This window comes from Pristis pectinata, chromosome 11, assembly GCF_009764475.1.
Source record: "Pristis pectinata isolate sPriPec2 chromosome 11, sPriPec2.1.pri, whole genome shotgun sequence".
Lineage (NCBI taxonomy): Eukaryota > Metazoa > Chordata > Chondrichthyes > Rhinopristiformes > Pristidae > Pristis > Pristis pectinata.
The window spans coordinates 17679093-17698381 of NC_067415.1; the positions used below are offsets into that span (position 1 = coordinate 17679093).

At 38.1% G+C, this 19289-nt stretch overlaps 1 protein-coding gene across 2 annotated transcripts in view; it reads right to left on the minus strand.

The window, feature by feature from the left end:
• Nucleotides 1-13046, minus strand: part of dnajb13 (DnaJ heat shock protein family (Hsp40) member B13) — a 39319-nt gene extending 26273 nt beyond the window's left edge. For both annotated transcript variants that reach the window (XM_052026254.1, XM_052026255.1), the window contains exons 1-3: nt 12567-13046; nt 10733-10836; nt 4035-4196 (exon numbers count right to left, since the gene is read on the minus strand). In XM_052026254.1, coding sequence (XP_051882214.1) covers nt 4035-4196; nt 10733-10836; nt 12567-12634 — 334 coding nt within the window. In that variant the 5' untranslated portion in view covers nt 12635-13046. The remainder of the gene's footprint in view (nt 1-4034; nt 4197-10732; nt 10837-12566) is intronic.
• Nucleotides 13047-19289: the final 6243 nt, after the last annotated feature.

Sequence of the window (19289 nt, forward strand, 5' to 3'; positions counted from 1 at the left end):
AAAAGTCTAACTAAATGGGTACAATGCAAAATACCTGCCTCTAGTAAAATCTGAGCTGAAAAGTTAATGTAAATAATAATTAATTTAATTAAATAATTTAGTGATAAATAATTTAAATATGCATTTATCAGCAGCACTTTTAAGCAGCTGGAGCAGTGATGAATGAGCAAGTCCCTTATTAAGCTTGATGGACACATTGTTTTACCTGGCCAAGATTGATTTTCTGTTCATAATTTATATGCAAGAATTCTTTACTTATGCACTTTTTTTTTCCAGGAGAAATTGCCTTGCTTTTACTGGGAGAAGCTGCCTCAGTTTATTTCCTCTGTTCTTTACACAGTTTATTGAGTCAATTGACTTTGTTATAAATCATATACCACCCAACCATCTCCACCACCTCCAAATCATGGCAACAAACAATTTTACCAGATTTTTTTTTAAGTCAACGAATGAACAGTGAAGTGGAATTTGCAGTTAGAAGGCAATTTAGTAAGGGAAAACTTAAAAGACAAAGGCAAATTGTTGTCAATGCAGGATGCTGACCATCATGAGCTGTAATTTAAGAAAATGTATAAAGGAGAGGGTGTGTACCTAGGCTGGGTGCTGTACTGACGCGGCTACAAAGGACAACGGCTGGTTGTATCGCAGATTATTGGTAACAGTAACATGTTATAAGGTTTCCTAATAATGGAATCTAATACAGAATTCATTAATTCTGATGGTGACCATTTTATGTTTTGTCAGTATACTTCAAGTCTGTCATAAGGAAAAGTTAAATTAACTTTTAAAATATGTAATTGTGTCTGATTTGGCAGACCTGAAACAACAACATATGGAACATATTTATCATATTTTCTTACAACCTAGAAAGAGGCCATTCGGCCTATTGATTCTATGTCCATTTTTGGCCATCAGAAGTATCACCTATGCATTTCCTTATCACCTCTCACATACTCTCTCACATAGCCATCACCTTTTCCCAATTCTCCTGCCATCCACCTACACAAGAAACAATTTACAGTAGGCAATCTTTGAGATGTGGGAGGAAACCAGAGCACTGGGGGAATTCCACATGGTCACAGGGAGAATGTACAAATTCGACACAGATAGCACTCAAGGTCAGGATCGAATATGGGTCACTGAACCAGTGAGACAGCAGCACTACCTGCTATGCCACCCTTAATGACGACCTATCAGAGTCCAATTGCCATTGTAAATGGCCACGTCAACATTTGCTGTTTAGTTTTGGTAAACTGTCACATTGTAGTTACAGAAGGTGGCCACAAGGTAGCCCTATAAAGTCACTTTATAAGGTGCATCTTCAAGCTCTAGCATCAATATTGCAATAAGAAAACCTGCTAATACTCAACAACTGACCGTGAATAACATTACTGGCACATTGCTGCTATCCATTAATGTACTGCTCTTAATTTAGAAATACATGCAGCATGAATGCCAGCTTTGGGTCAGTGGTAGCACCCTCATTTCTGAGTCAAAAAGCTATTAATCCATCCTATTCTTGACACTTCAGGAAAGGCTGCAGTGTCAGCAGGCCCTCTTTTCAATTTGTTGTGAAACTGAGGCCCCAGCTGCCTTTTGAGGTGTGGGTAATAGATCCCAATTTTCAACAATGTCTCAAGATTTGGAGAGGTGAGAGGGAAATAAGCCTTTCTCAGAAATTCTTAGGCCTGTGATACACAGGGCCTTGCTGTGAAGGATCAAATCAGAAGGACTGCTGAAGTAAGTCCATACTTTTTAAATCAGGGTCAGAAATTGGCTCATTGCTGATAGTGAGGTCTATAAATGTTCCATAATAATATTGATATTGCATCAAAAGACAAGAAATAAAACAATATTTTTGTCTTTATCTTAGAACATAGAACAGTACAGCACAGAACAGGCCCTTCAGCCCACAATGTTGTGCTGACATAGCTAATCCCTTCTACCTGCGGAAATCTCATATCCCTCCATTTTCCTCTCATTCATGTGCCTATCCAAGCCCCTCTTAAAAACCCCCAATGAACTCGCCTCCACCACCCTATCAGGCAATGCATTCCAGTCATCCACCACTCTCTCAGTAAAAAACGTGCCCTTGACGTCTGTTCTGATCCTACCCCCTCTCACCTTAAACTCATGCCCTCTGGTATTGGATCGCTCAATAATGGGAAAAAGATATTGCTTATCCATTGTACCTATACCTCACATAATTTTACACACTTCCAACAGATCACCCCTAAGCCTCCACCGCTCCAGAGAAAGAAGCCCAAGTTTGTCCAGCCTCTCCTGATAGCACATGCCCTCTAATCCAGACAGCATCCTAGTAAACCTCCTCTGCACCCTTTCTAAAGCCTCGACATCCTTCCTGTAGTGAGGTGACCAGAACTGTATGCAGCTAAATGCGGCCTAACTAGAGTTCTACAGAGATGCATCATAACTTCTTGACTCCTGTATTCAATACCTCGATTAATAAAAGCAAGCATTCCATACGCCTTCTTTACCACTCTATCTACCTGTGTAACCACTTTCAGTGAGCCATGGATTTGCTCCCCGAGGTCTCTCTGCACTGTTAAGGGTCTTGTCCTTTAGAGTGTACTGCCTCTTGACATTAGTAAAGAACTTGACATCTTGCATGACATTAAATGATTTAGGTTCCAAACTGAAGGATGATAATCAGTCAGCCAGTATTGGGTAGTATCAGGGAGTAATATCAATTAGTATAGTTGTTATCTGGAAAAAAAAGAAGCAGCTATCTGTCTGTGGCCTCCTCCAGTGTTATAATGAGGCCTACTGCAAGCTTGAGGAATAGCATCTCACTTTCTATCTGGGTATGTTGCAGCCTTCCAGACTCAATATTGAATTCTACAATTTCAGGTAACTCCTTTCTCTGTGTGTATCTGAACTGGCCAGTTCTGCTGCAGATCATCAATCTGTAATAGTCTTTCCCCTCTCCACTAGCATAACCTGACCTGCTGGGTATTTCTTACAGCTCCACATTTCACAGCATTTACATTTCTTTGTTTGTGTTCTCTCTAACTTCCCTCATTAACCCATCAACCGGATAAGAGCTTATCCCAAGAGCAACATTAGCCTCACCCTACATCTGTTACTTCCTTGATCGTCTGTCTCCCGTCCGCTCTGCACCTTAAAGCTAACTTATTTTCCCATTTCTGACAAGTCTTTGACTTGAAGTGTTACCTCTGTTGCTCCTTCCACCAACACCTCTAGACCTGCTGAGTGTTTCCAGCATTTTCTGTTTTTAAAACAACTATTGATAATTATTCTACTCAAGATCCATGTTGTTTTATTTGCCCAGTGGTATTATTTCTTTCATCATTAAATTTATCCTGTCCTACTCTGCATTATAGATGACAGGTCTTTGACTTGAAACCTGAGCTTGGTTTCTCTGTCCAAAAAAGCCTGCAGTGTATTTCCAGATTTTTCTCTTTTTATTTCTGATCTTCAATACCCACAGTATTTTGCTTTTGTAAGCTTATGTATAATATGTAAGATTGTTGCAGGAACGCTTAAATGGAATGGGGAAAATCGACCCATATAAGGTGACATTATCCAGCATATTAAAACAACAAATTACAGGTTGAGGAAGTAGTGATCAAATTGTACAGTACTCTAAGCCAGTGGTTGAATACCACATGCAATTCCAGTTGCTGAATCACAACTGAGGCATTCAAGTCTAGAGGCTGTTCTCTTTTGTCTATTGTCAATATCTGAGTTACGACGACAACTGGAGAAACATACTTTTCTTTTCAACAACAAAGTACTCAGATGCTATTGGATGGAACATTCAAAGCTCACAAATGTCACAATAATAACAAATTTTCTTTCTTTGCATGAAGCAGATACAGTCTAGCAACAATTGTTAGCATTTGTTTTCACAAATTAGCAGTCTTTGGCATTATTTTCCAGTTGGCAAGAGTAAACAAGCAGTTTATTCATGACCCAGCAGCTAGAAATAACATTATGCTCTGAGTTAATATCATCTTTCACGTTGTTATTTTAATATCTAATACAAATACCTGCAAATGGATTATCTCCACCAAAGAAATCTCTGAAGATTTTGTTGGCATTGCCATGAAAAGTATATCCTGTTGTCCAAGCGCCAGTTTCACCAAATTCAGGGGGAATGCCTCCCTTCAAGCCCTCTTCTCCAAATTTATCGTAAGTAGCTTTTTTTCTTACTGAAAAAAATATAAGAATGTGTATTTCTGAATTTATTAGAATTTCTAAGCATCAAAAAAATACCTCAATCCTATTAAAATTCCAATTGAATTACCTATAAGATTCCACTTTAGATTAACACATAGTAGAGGGTTACCTATGCAGAATTTGATCCATATCCTGGTGCTTCCACAAATGAACCACATGAATGTATTTTCACTGATTAAATACCTGTAATTATCAAGATTATTATTCATAAAGGCTGAGCTTAGGCATCAATTAAGTTTTATGGTTTAGAAGATGGTATTAGGGGCTTAAAAAAAACTACTACGATTACTCCTTCAAAAATAAAAACATTGATTTTCAGAGATTGTTGTGACACTCAAGCGATCATTGGGGATAAGGGCTGGTCACAAAATTGTGTAGACTATGGGCCTTTTCCACCAAATTCCAGATTTGTAATGAGGAAATTGCTGCCTTCATCAAGTTGTGTTGATGACAAGTGTATGCCTCATTATATATTAAATATTATTTAAATTTAAGATGTTCTAATGAAGGGTCCCAGACCAGAGTCAAATAACTGTTTCTCTTTCCACAGTGTTGCCTGACCTGCTGAGTATTTCCAACATTTTCTGTTTTTATTTCAAGTTTCTAGCATCTGCAGCTTTTTTTGATTTTCATTTAAATTTAGGATGTTGGATTTTTGACTCAGCTGCATTTGTCAACCACATGGAGCAACGTGCATCACTAAAACTGTAGCAGTAAACTTCTTAAAGCTGTTCCAATTTTAACATTTTGGTGGAAATACTATATATTTTTCGTAGTTTTAGTTACATTAGTGCCATTTCTATTGTGTTCTCAGTAAAGATTTGTTTTAATTCCATTTCATTTATTGCATCTGTTTTGGGCGCAGCACATAGATGCAATCATGAAAAAGGCACTCCAGCTTCTCTACTTTCTTAGAAGCTTAAGGAGATTTGGCATGTCACCAAATACTCTGACAAACCTCTACAGATGCATTGTTGAAAGTATCCTATCATGGCCTGGTACAGCAATTCCAACGGACAGGAACACAAAAAGCTGCAGAGAGTACACAGCCTTGTCCATCACAAGCACAGCCCTCTCCAACATTATCAACACCTACAGGAGAAGCTGCCTCAAGAAGGCAGCCTCTATCACCAAGGTATATCCAGGGCACGCTCTCTTCTCACTGATACCATTAGACAGGAGGTACAGAATCCTTAAGTCCCACACCACCAGGTTCAGGAACAGCTACTTTTGTCCAACCATCAGGTTCTTGAACCAACCTGCAATTTGCAATGTAAGCAGCTCTTTGCATGAGTATCCTTCTGTTTATTTTCAGAATGTGTCCATTGTTGCTGATATGAGCATTATTGCCCATCCTTAGATTACTGGTGGTGGGTTATTTTCAACAGCTGCTTTCTTGTGGTGTATATTTGTAGTGGGTTTAAACAACTTTCAAAGAACAGTTAACAGTCTGTCACATATGGTGTGAGACTGAAGTCACAAACTGGTCAAACTTGGCAAAATGAGTTTACTTGTCTAAAATAATAGTAATTTGTTGCCTTCTTACAAAATTCCATCAGCCTCATGGCTACTTCCAATGATACCAGACTCTTATTTTCAGTTTTTTATAAAGGTGATTCCAAATTGTCAAAAGCGCATGGAGGGATTTGAATGTATTTCAGACATCTGCACTGCCAATCTTGTAACACAATTCATTACAATTCTCTTTGTGATAATATCTACAAATTAAACATTTATGTCCATGAAATCTATCCAAGGGATTCTCAGGATTAGCTACACAGTATCTAACTCCATAATATCACTTGACTCTGCCTCAGTTTATGTGCTGCTGAAGTCTTCAACCGTGCCTTTATTATTCTTAGATATACCAATGCAATGCTCTACCACCCAACCTCCCATGGTCCCATGAGTAAACTTTACTGTCTATGTGCTATCCGATACCATTCAATCACTCTGTTTGTTCACAAAGATCATTGTCAAGTAAAAGTGCAATTTTAAAATTGTTGTGCTGTTTACAAATCCCTCCATTGCTCTCCCTATATTTGTAGTATCCTGCAGCCCTATAACTGCTTGAGATATCAGCACTTCCCCCAATTCTGCCTTCATGATCATCTGTGAATTTAATTACTCCATCACTGACAACCATTTCTTTTGTCACAGAATTTCCTCCATAAACTCCTCTGCCTTTCTAACTCCATTTTTTCCCTTTTAAGATGCTTCTTAAATCCTCCCATGTTTTTTGGCTAACTACCTTAACATCTTCTAATGTGACTTTGTGTTATTTTTGTTTGATAATATTCCTGCAATGAAAACCACCTGCATAATCATGAAGGGACAGATATTCTTTTTCTGAGCAGGAATATTCTATGATTGTAATTGTCTGAAAAGGCATTTGACAGGGTCGAATGGGAATATCTATTCATTACACTTCAAAAATTTAATTTTAGCCCTAAATTTATATCTGCGATTAAACTGATTTATTATACACCTATGGCTTCAATACTTACTAATAATCAAAGATCCCCTTTGTTTAGGCTTTTTCATAGTACGAGACAAGGTTGCCCTTTAAGTCCTTTATTGTTTGGTATTGCTTTGGAACCCTTGGCTATCACACTCCGGGACTCTTCAAATATATGTGGCATTACTCGTGGACAGAAGATTCATAAGATATCTCTTTACGCAGATGACCTGTTACTTTATATTTCTAATCCGGAGGAATCTATCCCCGCAGTACTATCACTACTAGATCAGTTTAGTGTTTTTTTCTGGCTATAGATTAAATCTTAATAAGAGTGAACTTTTTCTATTAAATATGCAAACCCCAATTTACAGGCAATTACCTTTTAGATTAGTAACTGACTATTTTATGTATTTAGGTGTTCAAATTACCATGAAATATAAGGACTTATTTAAAGTTAATTTATTGCCTTTAATTGACCATATTAAACAATTATTTACTAAATGATCTCCACTGTCGTTATCACTGGTAGGCCGAATTAATGCGGTTAAGATGAATATTTTACCAAAATGTTATATTTATTTCAAGTGATTCCAACTTTTGTCCCAAGATCTTTTTTTGACACTATTGATTCTAAAATTCTTTCATATATTTGGCAGAATAAAAACCCGAGGTTAAGTAAGAAATATTTACAAAAGCTAAAAAAGGATGGTGGTATGGCCCTGCCTAACTTTAGATTATATTATTGGGCAATTAATATCAGATATCTAGTTCTTTGGATACAAGATTTAGATGTAATTCAATGTCCCAAATGGGTACACCTTGAGCATCAATCAGTACTTGGATTTTCATTAGTTTCTATTTTAGGAGCTTCACTCCCTTTTGCACTTACCAAATTAAGTAAACATATGACTAACCCAATAGTTAATCATACAATATGAATATGGTTTCAATTTCGTAAATTTTTTGGATTGAATAAATTTAACTTGTCAAGTCCCATTCAATCTAATTTTTTCTTTCATCCATCCAGAGTTGACTCAGCTTTTTCTATATGGAAAAGGAAGGGAATAGTATGGTTTCATGATTTATTCATTGATAACTATTTTTCATCTTTTGAACAACTGTCTAACAAATACAATTTGTCTAGATCACACTTTTTTGATATTTGCAGATTAGAAATTTTTTTAAAAGCTACTATACCTTCTTTTCTGACACCATACAAAACTGAAATTACTGAAAAAACTTTAGGTCTTAATCCTTATCAGAAGGGCTTGATAGCAATAATCTATGATTTAATTATGAAAATACATCCAGAATCACTGGACAAAATTAAGAATGAATGGGAAAGTGAACTCCAGACATCTTTACCTACAGAGACATGGAAGAAAATTCTTCATTTAGTTAATACATCTTCAATGTGTGCCAGATACTCTTTGATACAGTTTAAGGTAGTTCATAGGACCCATACGTCAAAAGATAAGCTAGCCCGTTTTTATCACCATATAAATCCTATTTGTGACAGATGTAAATCGAATGTGGCTTCTCTGACACATATGTTTTGGTCCTGCCCTCTTTTGGAAAAATATTGGAAAGACATTTTTAACATCATCTCAACTGTATTGAATATTGATTTACAACCTCACCCTATCACTGCAATTTTTGGATTACCAAAGATAGACTCTGGCCATTTATCTGCTTCCACTTACCATATGATTGCCTTTGTTACATTAATGGCCAAACGATCCATTTTGCTTAAATGGAAGGATCCAATACCCCCTACTACTTTTCAATAGTTCTCTCAAACTATATCATGTTTAAACTTGGAAAAAATTAGGAGTGGTACTGTTGATCCTTCACTTAAATGTGAAGATATTTGGAGTCCATTTATTCAATATTTTCACATGATATAGATCCCTTTTCAATAACTTTCCAATTTAAAGGAACGGAGATGATGACATAATATTGCTCTGTTTCTATTGAGAAATTTCAGTCCAGTCTTTTTTTCTTTTTTTTGTCTTTTTTTAAAAATTGTTTTTCAGTTTGGTTTGATATATTGTTTATAACTTTTCTTATTGATTTGGGGATTTTTTTTCCCTTTCTTTTATATACACAATAAATCTTTTTCTTTCCTTTCTTTTATATTATATTTATTTACTAAGAGATCGTTGGATCTACAGATTTTTTTATATTTTACTATTCTTTATGATTATCTATGCCATGATTGTTCTCCTGATCTCTTTGTATTACATGTACAAACATCAACGTTATATATTAATCTGTATTAATTTGGAAACTAATAAAAAGATTGAAAAAGAAAAAAAAGAAATTATCCATTGTTATTCATTTCACTTCTTGTCAGCTCAAATGTTATATATGGGGTTAATGCATGAAAATGGAAAAAGATTATTGAATAGTGAAACAACATGAGGGGCTGAGTGCTTATTTCTGTTTCTGGTTCTTATCTTCTTATGTTCTTCTGTTGGCCCCTTGCCAAGGAATAATTGCACAGGCAACTGGGACTCTCACACTTTGTTAAGTTTCATAGAGTAATATAGCACAGAAACAGGCCCTTCAGCCCAACTTGTCCTTACAGACCATGGTGCTCACCAAAGCTAGTCCCATTTGCTTGCATTTGGCCCATATCTATTCAAACCCCTCATATCCATGTACTTATCCAAATGTCTTTTAAATGTTGTTATTGTAGCTGCCTCAACCACTTCCTCTGGCAGTTCATTCCACATACACATCACCCTCAGTGTGAAAATCTTTCACTTCTCACCTTAAACCTCTGCCCTCCAGTTTTTAGTTCTCCTTCTTTGGGAAGAAGACTATGTACATTCACCCTATCTATACCCCTCATGATATTATACACCTCTGTAAGGTCACCCCTCAATCCCCTATGTTCCCTCGCCTGCCCCACCTCTCCCTATAGCTCAGGCCCTCAAGTCCTGGCAGCATCCTCGTAAACGGTAAATACGTACTCAAAAAATAAACAAGATTTCCCTTCTAAAAAACCCCGTTTTCTCTTTTTTATTGCACTAAGATTGTTTTGTCGTGCTATGACTGCTTTTCAAACAGAATCCAGCATTTTCTCAATAACAGTTGTTCAGTTAACTGGAATATAGTTTCCTGCGTTCTGTCTCCTCTCCTCCTTGAAAAGAGACTCCTCAATTCCAACATCTTGCTTCCTACCAGAGTAATAGCATATCAAAGACCTGCAGGTTTCAGAATCAAAGGGTAATGATCTTGTTTTCAGGGAGATGAGAGGAATGTTTTTTTAAAATTCAGTGAACTGACACAATCTTTAATAGCTGCCTGGGATCAAAAGCAACACTGAAAATAACAGTGGGCATGCAATCTACTAGGTTATGAACAAAGGAAAGTTTGGGCATCTAACCAAGAGTTTCATGGAATGTCTGGGACAAGGATTTGCTGTCAATAAAAGTAGAATGAAGTTCTTCTACTGGACTTCAGTTTCCTCTGATAACTACAATTTTGCTATCATGTTGACTATAAGGGTAATTCAGGTTGCAGAAGACAGAGCCTTCATTTCTTTTAAAACTAAACTTATAAACTGCACAGCTATGACAGTGAATACCAATGAATAGGAACATACAAGACACCTTTCTACAAAACATCACTTTTTAAAATATTGTTCAAAGAAGTGCATGAACAAGGAAATGCTCCCCCATTATGAAACATTTTCCTCTTAATGGAAAAACTGCATGGAAAAATGTTCCATGTTTAATTAGAAGGATGCTTTAATCACTTAAGAGTCTTTTTCAAACATTACATGCAAAACATTTGTGTGAGGATTTTATTAACCAGAATAATGGAGTTTAGTAATGGCTTAAATTGTATTACAAAACCATAAAAATAACAATTGTAATGATTTCAATTAATCTGCATTTCATTTTAAAACCAATGAACACTGCTTTTATTGTACAGTTTGATTAGATATATGATAAACATCATTTTAAATATAGTTTAGCTGATCATGAGTTTTTGCGATTGGAAGCTGTGAAACCATGTAAGAGTCGCAATACTCACAATCACTCAGAACATCATAGGCTTCTGCAATCTGTAAGAACTTCTCATCTGCACATGGATCTGTACTTCTGTCTGGATGATACTTTAGGGCTAATTTTCGGTACCTACAAGGACAGATATACTCCCTCAGCAAAATACAGTAAAAATCTTCTCACTTTCCATCCATTTGTTGTGGAAGGCTAAACATACAAAATAAACCTCCTAATAGCTTAATGAAAAAAATACCCTGCATGTTCACACCAACCAAAAAGTACATAAAATTATTTCCAAAATAAAGACAGAGCCCATAGCACTGCTTCAAAGTGACAAAATGTGTTAACTTCCTTTTTGTTTAAAGTAGACTTGTGGATTTTCAAATGTCTTAGCATCACACTCCATCATTCTAGTTTTTTTTCTTTGGAAGGCAAATTATTATATGTAGCAGGAGTTATTAGAGAAGCATAATATGTCACAAGCTTGGTATGACTTAACTTGGAAATACAGACATTTCCTTTGGTTTTACTGTTGGGAGAATTATACTGAAGTATGCTGAAATAATAGATATAAGGTATTTTGAATGGGAGCTAACAATGGCATTAAAAAAAATTTGTAGAGAGATCTGAAGTCAAAATGCATTTGAAGCCAAAAATAGTGAAGATTAGAGAATGATGCATTCTCAGGTGAGTCTACCCACAAACATTACAAAAAGGAAATCAATTCACAAGTACCCTTCACAATTCAATGGATAAAAAAATGAATAGGATGAGTGACAGAAGAAGTCAGTGTTGTCCACAGTCTCTCAATATATTCAACGAGTATGGACAATGGAGCTGCAAAACACATCTCACTAAAGATCAATATTGAGCCAGCTTCCAGTTTCCTCATCTGGGCCCTAAGGAACACATTGTCAAAGCCTTACAAAATCAATGAAACAATGGAGTGAGGTTCCCCTGGGCCTTACAATGTTTTGTATTCTTGTCTAGCACCAGTACTTGCGCTATGGATTGCTTAAGAGAGCAAAATACAATCTGCACCTTGCTGACAGCTCTTCTGGGTTTCCAAAGCAACCATACACACATACCATGGCAACCCAGAACACCACGTCAAGAACCAATGACCCCTCTGTTCACATAACACAACAACGTTTGGAGTGATGAGAGGTAAATTTGAGTCTAGTGTGCTGGTAGCAGAGAAAATATTGATTTTCATCAACATCATTTATATATAGATGTCACTCCAGAAACATTGTGAAATCTTGGCAGCTGCCATGCAGATTTGTCAAATGTATTATTTGATCCATACTTGCAAGACAGTGTTAGCTTGTATTTACTTAGTTATCAAAGAAACTCGTGCATATTACAAAATACATACACTTAAATGGGATATTTAGGGAAAGTAGCAAGCCAGTGGAGGGGCTCCTGAATAATTTTTCAACAAACACCACCAGGGTTCACAGTAATTGTCTGGATATGCATTTAAGTCAAAGGTATTTTCATGCAAGATAAAAAAAAAGGGAAAGGCAAAAGGAATGCTTAATAAATGCAATCATTAAAAAAAACCTGTCGTATGCTAGTTTTTGCAAGTTTTACTTTTAAAAATTCTATATCATCTTTCACATCCCTTCAGGAATATCCCATTGCAATTTACAGCCAAAGAAGTACCTCTGAATTGTGGTCACTTTTTACATAGTAAGTTTAAAATTTAAACCAATGGTAGATGATATCATTTTCAAATAAAAGGCAGCGAGCAGTTTTTAGGGGGAAAAGAATTGTCCATCTACTCTACCCCACCTTGAAGCATCTCAAAGCCTCCACATGAGTTGTTGAACAAACCCATAATTTTTGTTTAAACTCACGCTTTTTTAATATCCGCGTCTTTTGCATTTCTAATAATGCCCAAAATGTTGTAGTAATCCTGACCCATCTTCGCTCTTTAGCAGTTTTTATATTTGAATGATGTTGGCCTTCTCACTTCAGTTTTCTTCCCCGCGGACCTCGGTTGCTGCGGCAACGGCTTGGCCTGGAAGATGACGACGAGGGATCGGGAACCATGGTTACCGATGCAAGACCTTCTGGGAATCGTAGTGCAATACCAAAGCCATTCTTGGTAAGATTTTTTTCTATCAGCTTTACCTTTTTTTTAAATGACTTATTATATTATGAAACCTTTTAAAATTTGTTAGCAAACGATGAAGTTAATATATGTTTATATTGTTTTAAAAATTCACCTTCAGAAAGTACTAAATAGTAAAAGGTTTCTTCAAGTACTCAGTATTCTGCCAATTCCCAATTCTAACGTCTAAAGCAGGGCATTTTAATTTTTCGATTCAGCTCTGATTTTGATTCCTAGAGTTGTATTAGACTTCCTCTTCAGTTTGTGTATTAAAACATGCAGATTCTATACAATAATCCAAAAGGTACGCTATCTAAATGGAGGATGAATACAAAACAAAACATTCCAATAAAAACAGGAAGTGTTGGAAACATTCAGCGTCAGTCAACTTATGTGGAAAGAGAAAAAGGGTTAACTGTTTCAGGTCTGAGACACTTCAACAGAACAGAACCCTTTTCTGTTTTTATTGCAGCTTTTTTGTATTCATCCTGGCATTTAGGTGGGGTCTTAGCTATAGTAATAATTTACAGATTATTGTATTGGATCTGCATGTTTTAAACTGAACAGGGGGGTCTAATTTAACTCTCGAACCTCATCTTTCAATCTTGAGAAAGCAGGACATGGCAGAGGACCTCAGAGAAATCATAATCATGACCATCTTCAAGAAGACAAATCTGATTGCAATAACCACAGAGGAATCTTTTTTGTGTGACAACTCCAAAAAAAAGTATAGGGAGCTGCACCAACTGCTGTACATAGCCTTCTTTGCCATTCAAAAGCCTTTGACCCTCAGTGAAGAGGGATTGTGGAGAATCCTTTTCAAATGTCATTGTCATCAGAAATTCATCAGGCATACAATGGTGTGCAAGCCATGGTTCTAATCAACAGTCTACCACAGATCCAATCCCGGTGCAGACTGATGTCAAGCAAGGGTGCATCATCATTCCAACATTTTTCTCAATCTTTCTTGTTACAATATTGTATCTCATTTCCAACAAGCATCCCGCTGGAGCTAATCTACAAAATGAACGGAAAGTTGTTCAACTTATGTCACTTTCTAGTCATGAGACAAAAGTTAATGTAACTTCAGTCATCGAGCTGCAACACTCAGATGATAGTTGCGTATGTGAACATTCAGAGGCCTAGGTTCAAGTTATTGTTGCCTCATTCACTGAAGCTTATTAGATTCTGGCCATATATTGAACATCTTCAAGACAAAGATCCTCTACAGACATCTTCTGCACTACACATCCCCGACAATAAAGGTGTATGACATCCTGGAAACATGGACCACTTCCCATATCTTGGGAGCCACCCCTCAGCAACAATGACGATGAAATTGGCCTCCACCTCCACCGCCTTTGGCCATCTGAGGAAAGGAGTTTTAGGAGATGAGGACCTCAAACCCAACACAAAACTCATTGTCTACCAATCAGATTCCTTTCCTCCAGTTTGCATCTGAAACATAGACTACTTACAGGAGGAACTTCAAAGCACTGGAGAGATACCACCAATGTTGTTTTTGAGAAATCCTACAAATGGCAGGTTAAGTGAACCAGAATCAGCATCTTCTCCCAGACTTGCATCGCCACCATCAAGGCAACAATTACATCAGTTGGCTTCTAAACCTTGCATGCGCAACACCAGATACCTGAAATAGATTCTCTGTTCGGAGCTCTGTTATAGTAGGAGATTATAGGATCAAAGGAATTGTTTCAAGGATGTTCAAGGAAGCCTCGTGAAAAAAATCTCCTCACAGTCTTGACCACTCAGAATAGAGACGGTGCATCCAGAGGCACATGGAAGTCTTGCAAACTTGGCAAAGGAAGCACACCACCTCAAGTTTATCATCCACCTACACTGTCAAGCATCCCCTGCCCATCTGTGGCAGATTCTGCAGATCCTGCGTTTGCCTCAGCAGCTACATTAGAATTCTCAGAAATGGAATAGCAGCAGGACCTCTTCCACCCCAAATGAAACACCACATCCGAGAAAAAGAGCTCTTTTTATTCTATGGATATCATACAGTGCAGCTGGCAGATTTAAATAGAATAATCTTCACTGTGAAAAATTTAATAACTTCCTTCAGAGTTTGTTTAAAGCTCTTCATAATTATCTTTCTAATTTGGTTATGCATGCAAGCAAATTGAATGGTTAGGTCCCAATGCTTTCTCATCCTCTGGTTCCTCATTCAGTAATAATTATGTGGATATATTTTTGACTGACAGGGAAGGAGGATAGCATCATGACAGAGACCAACTGGTTATGAAATAACATCCTGGATTGATGATTAGCAATCAAAAGCAGCAACCATGTTTTCCTGGCAGTTTTGCAAAGAGCAAGAATAAAACCTGTAATCTTTCTAGTTTGTTTGTTTTATCCTCTGCTTTCCAAAATTTTGGAACATCCTCTGCTATGCCAATAAATTATATTCAGGGCTTTTTCTAAACTCTAAGTGTGTTTTCACCAGGTCATCCCTTCCCTTTTTGCTTCTGCTTAGTGTATTTTATTTAATGTTATTTGCTCAATGTTATTTTCTACATTAGAAGTACAATTATTATTTTCAGTGTGTGGCTCACCTAATCACTGGGTAAACACACAAAGGGAATCATTTTACATACAAATTTGAGAAATTGTACACCCTGCATCAAGCCCACTTTTGAAGTCATTTCAGAGAATCTACCAAGCAATTTTGCAAGTCAACTTTGCTGCTGACAGATAACTTACAACATAGAATGGCTGTTTTCCTTTGCAACTGTTCCTTTGTAAATGCGGTATCTGCACACCCAGCCACGGTTAGAGTCATTCACCACAGAAACAGGCCCTTCGGCCCATTACATCCATGCTGACCATCAAATATCCATCTATACACTTATGTTCCAGGACTTGGTCAGGAGCCTTCTATACCTCGATGATTCAAATGCTTGTCTAGATACTTTTTAACTGTCTCTGCTTCCACTGTCCCCTCAGGCAGTACTTTCCAGATTCAAAACACCTTCTGGGTGAAAACAAGGTGGCAGGCAAGGTAGCATAGTGGTTAGCATAATGCTTTACAGCACCAGAGACCTGGGTTGAAATCCGGCCACTGTCTGTAAGGAGTTTGTATGTTCTCCCCGTGTCTGTGTGGGTTTCCTCCGGGTGCTCCGGTTTCCTCCCACATTCCAAAGATGTACAGGTTAGGAAGTTATGGGCATGCTATGTTGGCGCCAGAAGCGTGGCGACACTTGCGGGCTGCCCTCCAAAATCACTATGCAAAAGATGTATTTCACTGTGTGTTTCAATGTACATGTGACTAATAAAGATCTTATCTAAAAAAGATCCTCCAATCCCTCTAAATCTTCTACCCCTTACCTTAAACCTATGCCCTCTGGTTATGATCATATCTGCTAATTTGGAATATTTACAAGAATTTGTAATGGAGATATATCCACTGCTTTGATATATGAACATGTTGCATACCTGGATACCAAGCAGAGATCTTCCACCTTCAAATGCTGGAGTTCTTACAAAGAAGATCATAACTGTGATAAATGGAGCTGGTCCAGCAACCCTAAATAATTCAAATTCTATTTTATAATAGAACTGGCGCACAGCAAATGTTTGCCATTTTTTTTAAGGAACATTGCTTTAAATCTTTCTAATTAAAACCTAATTTCTTTAATCCCTTTTGGAAAAAGGACTGTAATTACTATGCAGAAATTAGTGAAACGTTGCTCCCCTGTTGCTGGATACAATACTTAAAATATTGCACCTTTTGAGTCAGTGTATTATAGTCATATAAATATTCAGCACAGAAACGGATCATTTAGCCCACCACATCCATGTCAACCCTTCTGGCCACATTAAGTCAGTATCCTTCTACACCTTGCCTATTCAAGTGCCTGTCTGAATGTCTCTTAGTGATTGTATCTGATTCTCACACCTCCTCTGGCAGAGAGATCCAGATATCAACCACTCTCTGCATAAAAAATCTTTCCTCTTAAATCTCCTTTAAAATTCTTTCCTCTCATTTTAAACCTATACCCTCTTGTTTTTGATGCCCTTACCATGCAACCTATGCCTCTTATAATTTTATATATCTCTATGGGGACACCCTTCAGCCTCCTTCACTCCATGGAAAACAAGCTCAACCTACCCAATAACTAAAGGAGGCAACATCCCAGTGAATCTCCTCTGCACCCTCCCCATCATAACCACATCTTTCCTATAGTGTGGTGACCAGAGCTGCCGACAGTACTCCAAGTGCAATCTACATCTGTGGATAGAGGAAAAAGAAGGGGTGGTTACCTAAAATTGTTAAGTTCAATATTAATTCCCCAGGACTCCAGTGTTACCCACGTGGAAACAAGAGACTGTAGATGCTGGAATCTGGAGCAAAAAAAACGGTTGGAAGAACTCAGCGGGTCAAGCAGCATCTGTGAAGGCAAAAAGGTGGTCTATTTCATTCATTTCTCACGATGTGGCCTCCTCTGCATCAGCAAGACCAGTGTAGACTAGGTGACTGTTTTGCAGAGCACATGCACTCTGTCTGCAACAGCCAGCTTGAGCTTCCAGCTCCAGGTCATTTCAACTCCCCTCCCCATTAACACCAACCTGTCCATCCTCAGCCTAATCCACTGCCATAGTGAGGCCAAGCGCAAACCAAAAGAACAACTCATATTGCTCTTGGGTAGCCTTATGGCTTTCCTTTATGGAAAATTGTGACACAGATCATTTTCTAGGAATGCAACTAACCACCCCCCCCCCCCCCCCCCACCTCCATAATGCAGGGACTCAACTGTGCTGGCTATGTTCCCTCTATACTCTGACTCCTAACGCAAGGTCTCAACCCAAAACATTGACAATCCCTTTGGCTCTACAGATGCTGCTCGACCCGCTGAGTTCTTCTAAATGGAAGATGAGCTGCTATTCCACAAGCTTACATTGGGCATGGTGGTAGCAACGTAGGAAGCTCAAAGACAGGGAGGTCCGAGTGGTGCAGTAGTTAGTGCTTTTGCTGCACAGCTCCAGCAACCTGGGTTCAATCCTGACCTAGGATGATAGTGTCACAGAGTATACATCACGGAAACAGGCCCTTCAGCCCAACTTGTCCGTGCTGAACAAGTCCCATTTACCTCCGTTTGGCCCATATCTCTCTAAACCTTTCCTATCCATGTACCTGTCTAAATGGCATTTAAATGTTTGTAATTGTACCTGCCTCTACCATTTCCTCTGGCCCGGCCGCACATTCCATATACCTACCACCCCCTGGGTGTTGTCTGTGTGGCGTTTCCCCATGACCACATGGGTTTCCCCCAGGTGTTCTGGTTTTCTCCCACATCCCAAAGGTATGCAGGTAGGTTAATTGGCCACTGCAAATTGCCCCTAGTATAGGTGGGGGTGGGAGAATTAGGGAGAAGTTGATGGCCATGTGAGATGGAATAGATTGCGGGGAGATAAGTGAGGGAATCGAGCTGATGGGAGTACTCCGAGTACCAGCATAGATTTGATGGGCCAAACGATCTCCTCCATAAGGAAATATGAAGAATTATGAAATATAAAGTAACAGGGAATTGAAAGCTCAGGGTCATCCTCAGACTGAACAGAGGGGTTCTGCAAAGTAGTCACCCACTCTGCATTTTGTTTCTCCATTGTAGGGGAGACCAGTGTGAATACTGAGTGCAATACACTAAATGTGAAGAAGTGCAAGGGTATTGCTGCTTTACTGGGACCATTTGGGCCCTTAATTAACAGGAAGGGAAGAGATGAAAGGTAGGTATTACACAATCGCATGGGAAAGTGTCTTGATAAGGGGAATGGTTGGTGGAATAAAAATAGAAAATTCTAGAAATGCTCAACAGGTCAGACAGCATCTATGGAAAGAGAAGCATTAACCCTGTCTTTATTTCAGATTTCCAGCATCTGCAGTTTTTGATTTACATTTATGAATGGTTGGTAGAGTGGATCTTAACCCCTATATTCTTTATTTATCTTTAAATCAATATAGATAAATGTGAAGTGATGTGTTTCATTTAATTTATTCATGTGGGCTTTTATTTTCTAATCCCAATTAACAATGAATTGCCTTCTTGAGCTGCTGCCATCTTGAGGTCAACATGTTCCCACTGTACTGTTGGTTGGGAATTCCATTATTTAGTCACAGCGACCATGAAAGAACAAGGTATATTTTCAAGTCCACAGTGTGCAACTTGAAGGGGAACTTGCAGGTGATAATGTTCCCATGCACCTGCTACCCTGGTCCTTTCAGGTAATAGAGGTCACAGGTTTGAGAGATGCTCTTGAAGAACCACTGTGGGGTGCCCTGCAATGCATTTTGTAAATGCTTTGAACTGTTGCTCAAGGAACGACAAGGCATTTGGTGAAACCAATGCACTGTTGATATAACACACTCTTGTGTCGCTTGCATTGCATGCACAAGACATGTTTCCATTGCTGGCCATCAAGCAAACCAGAGTTCATATGAAAT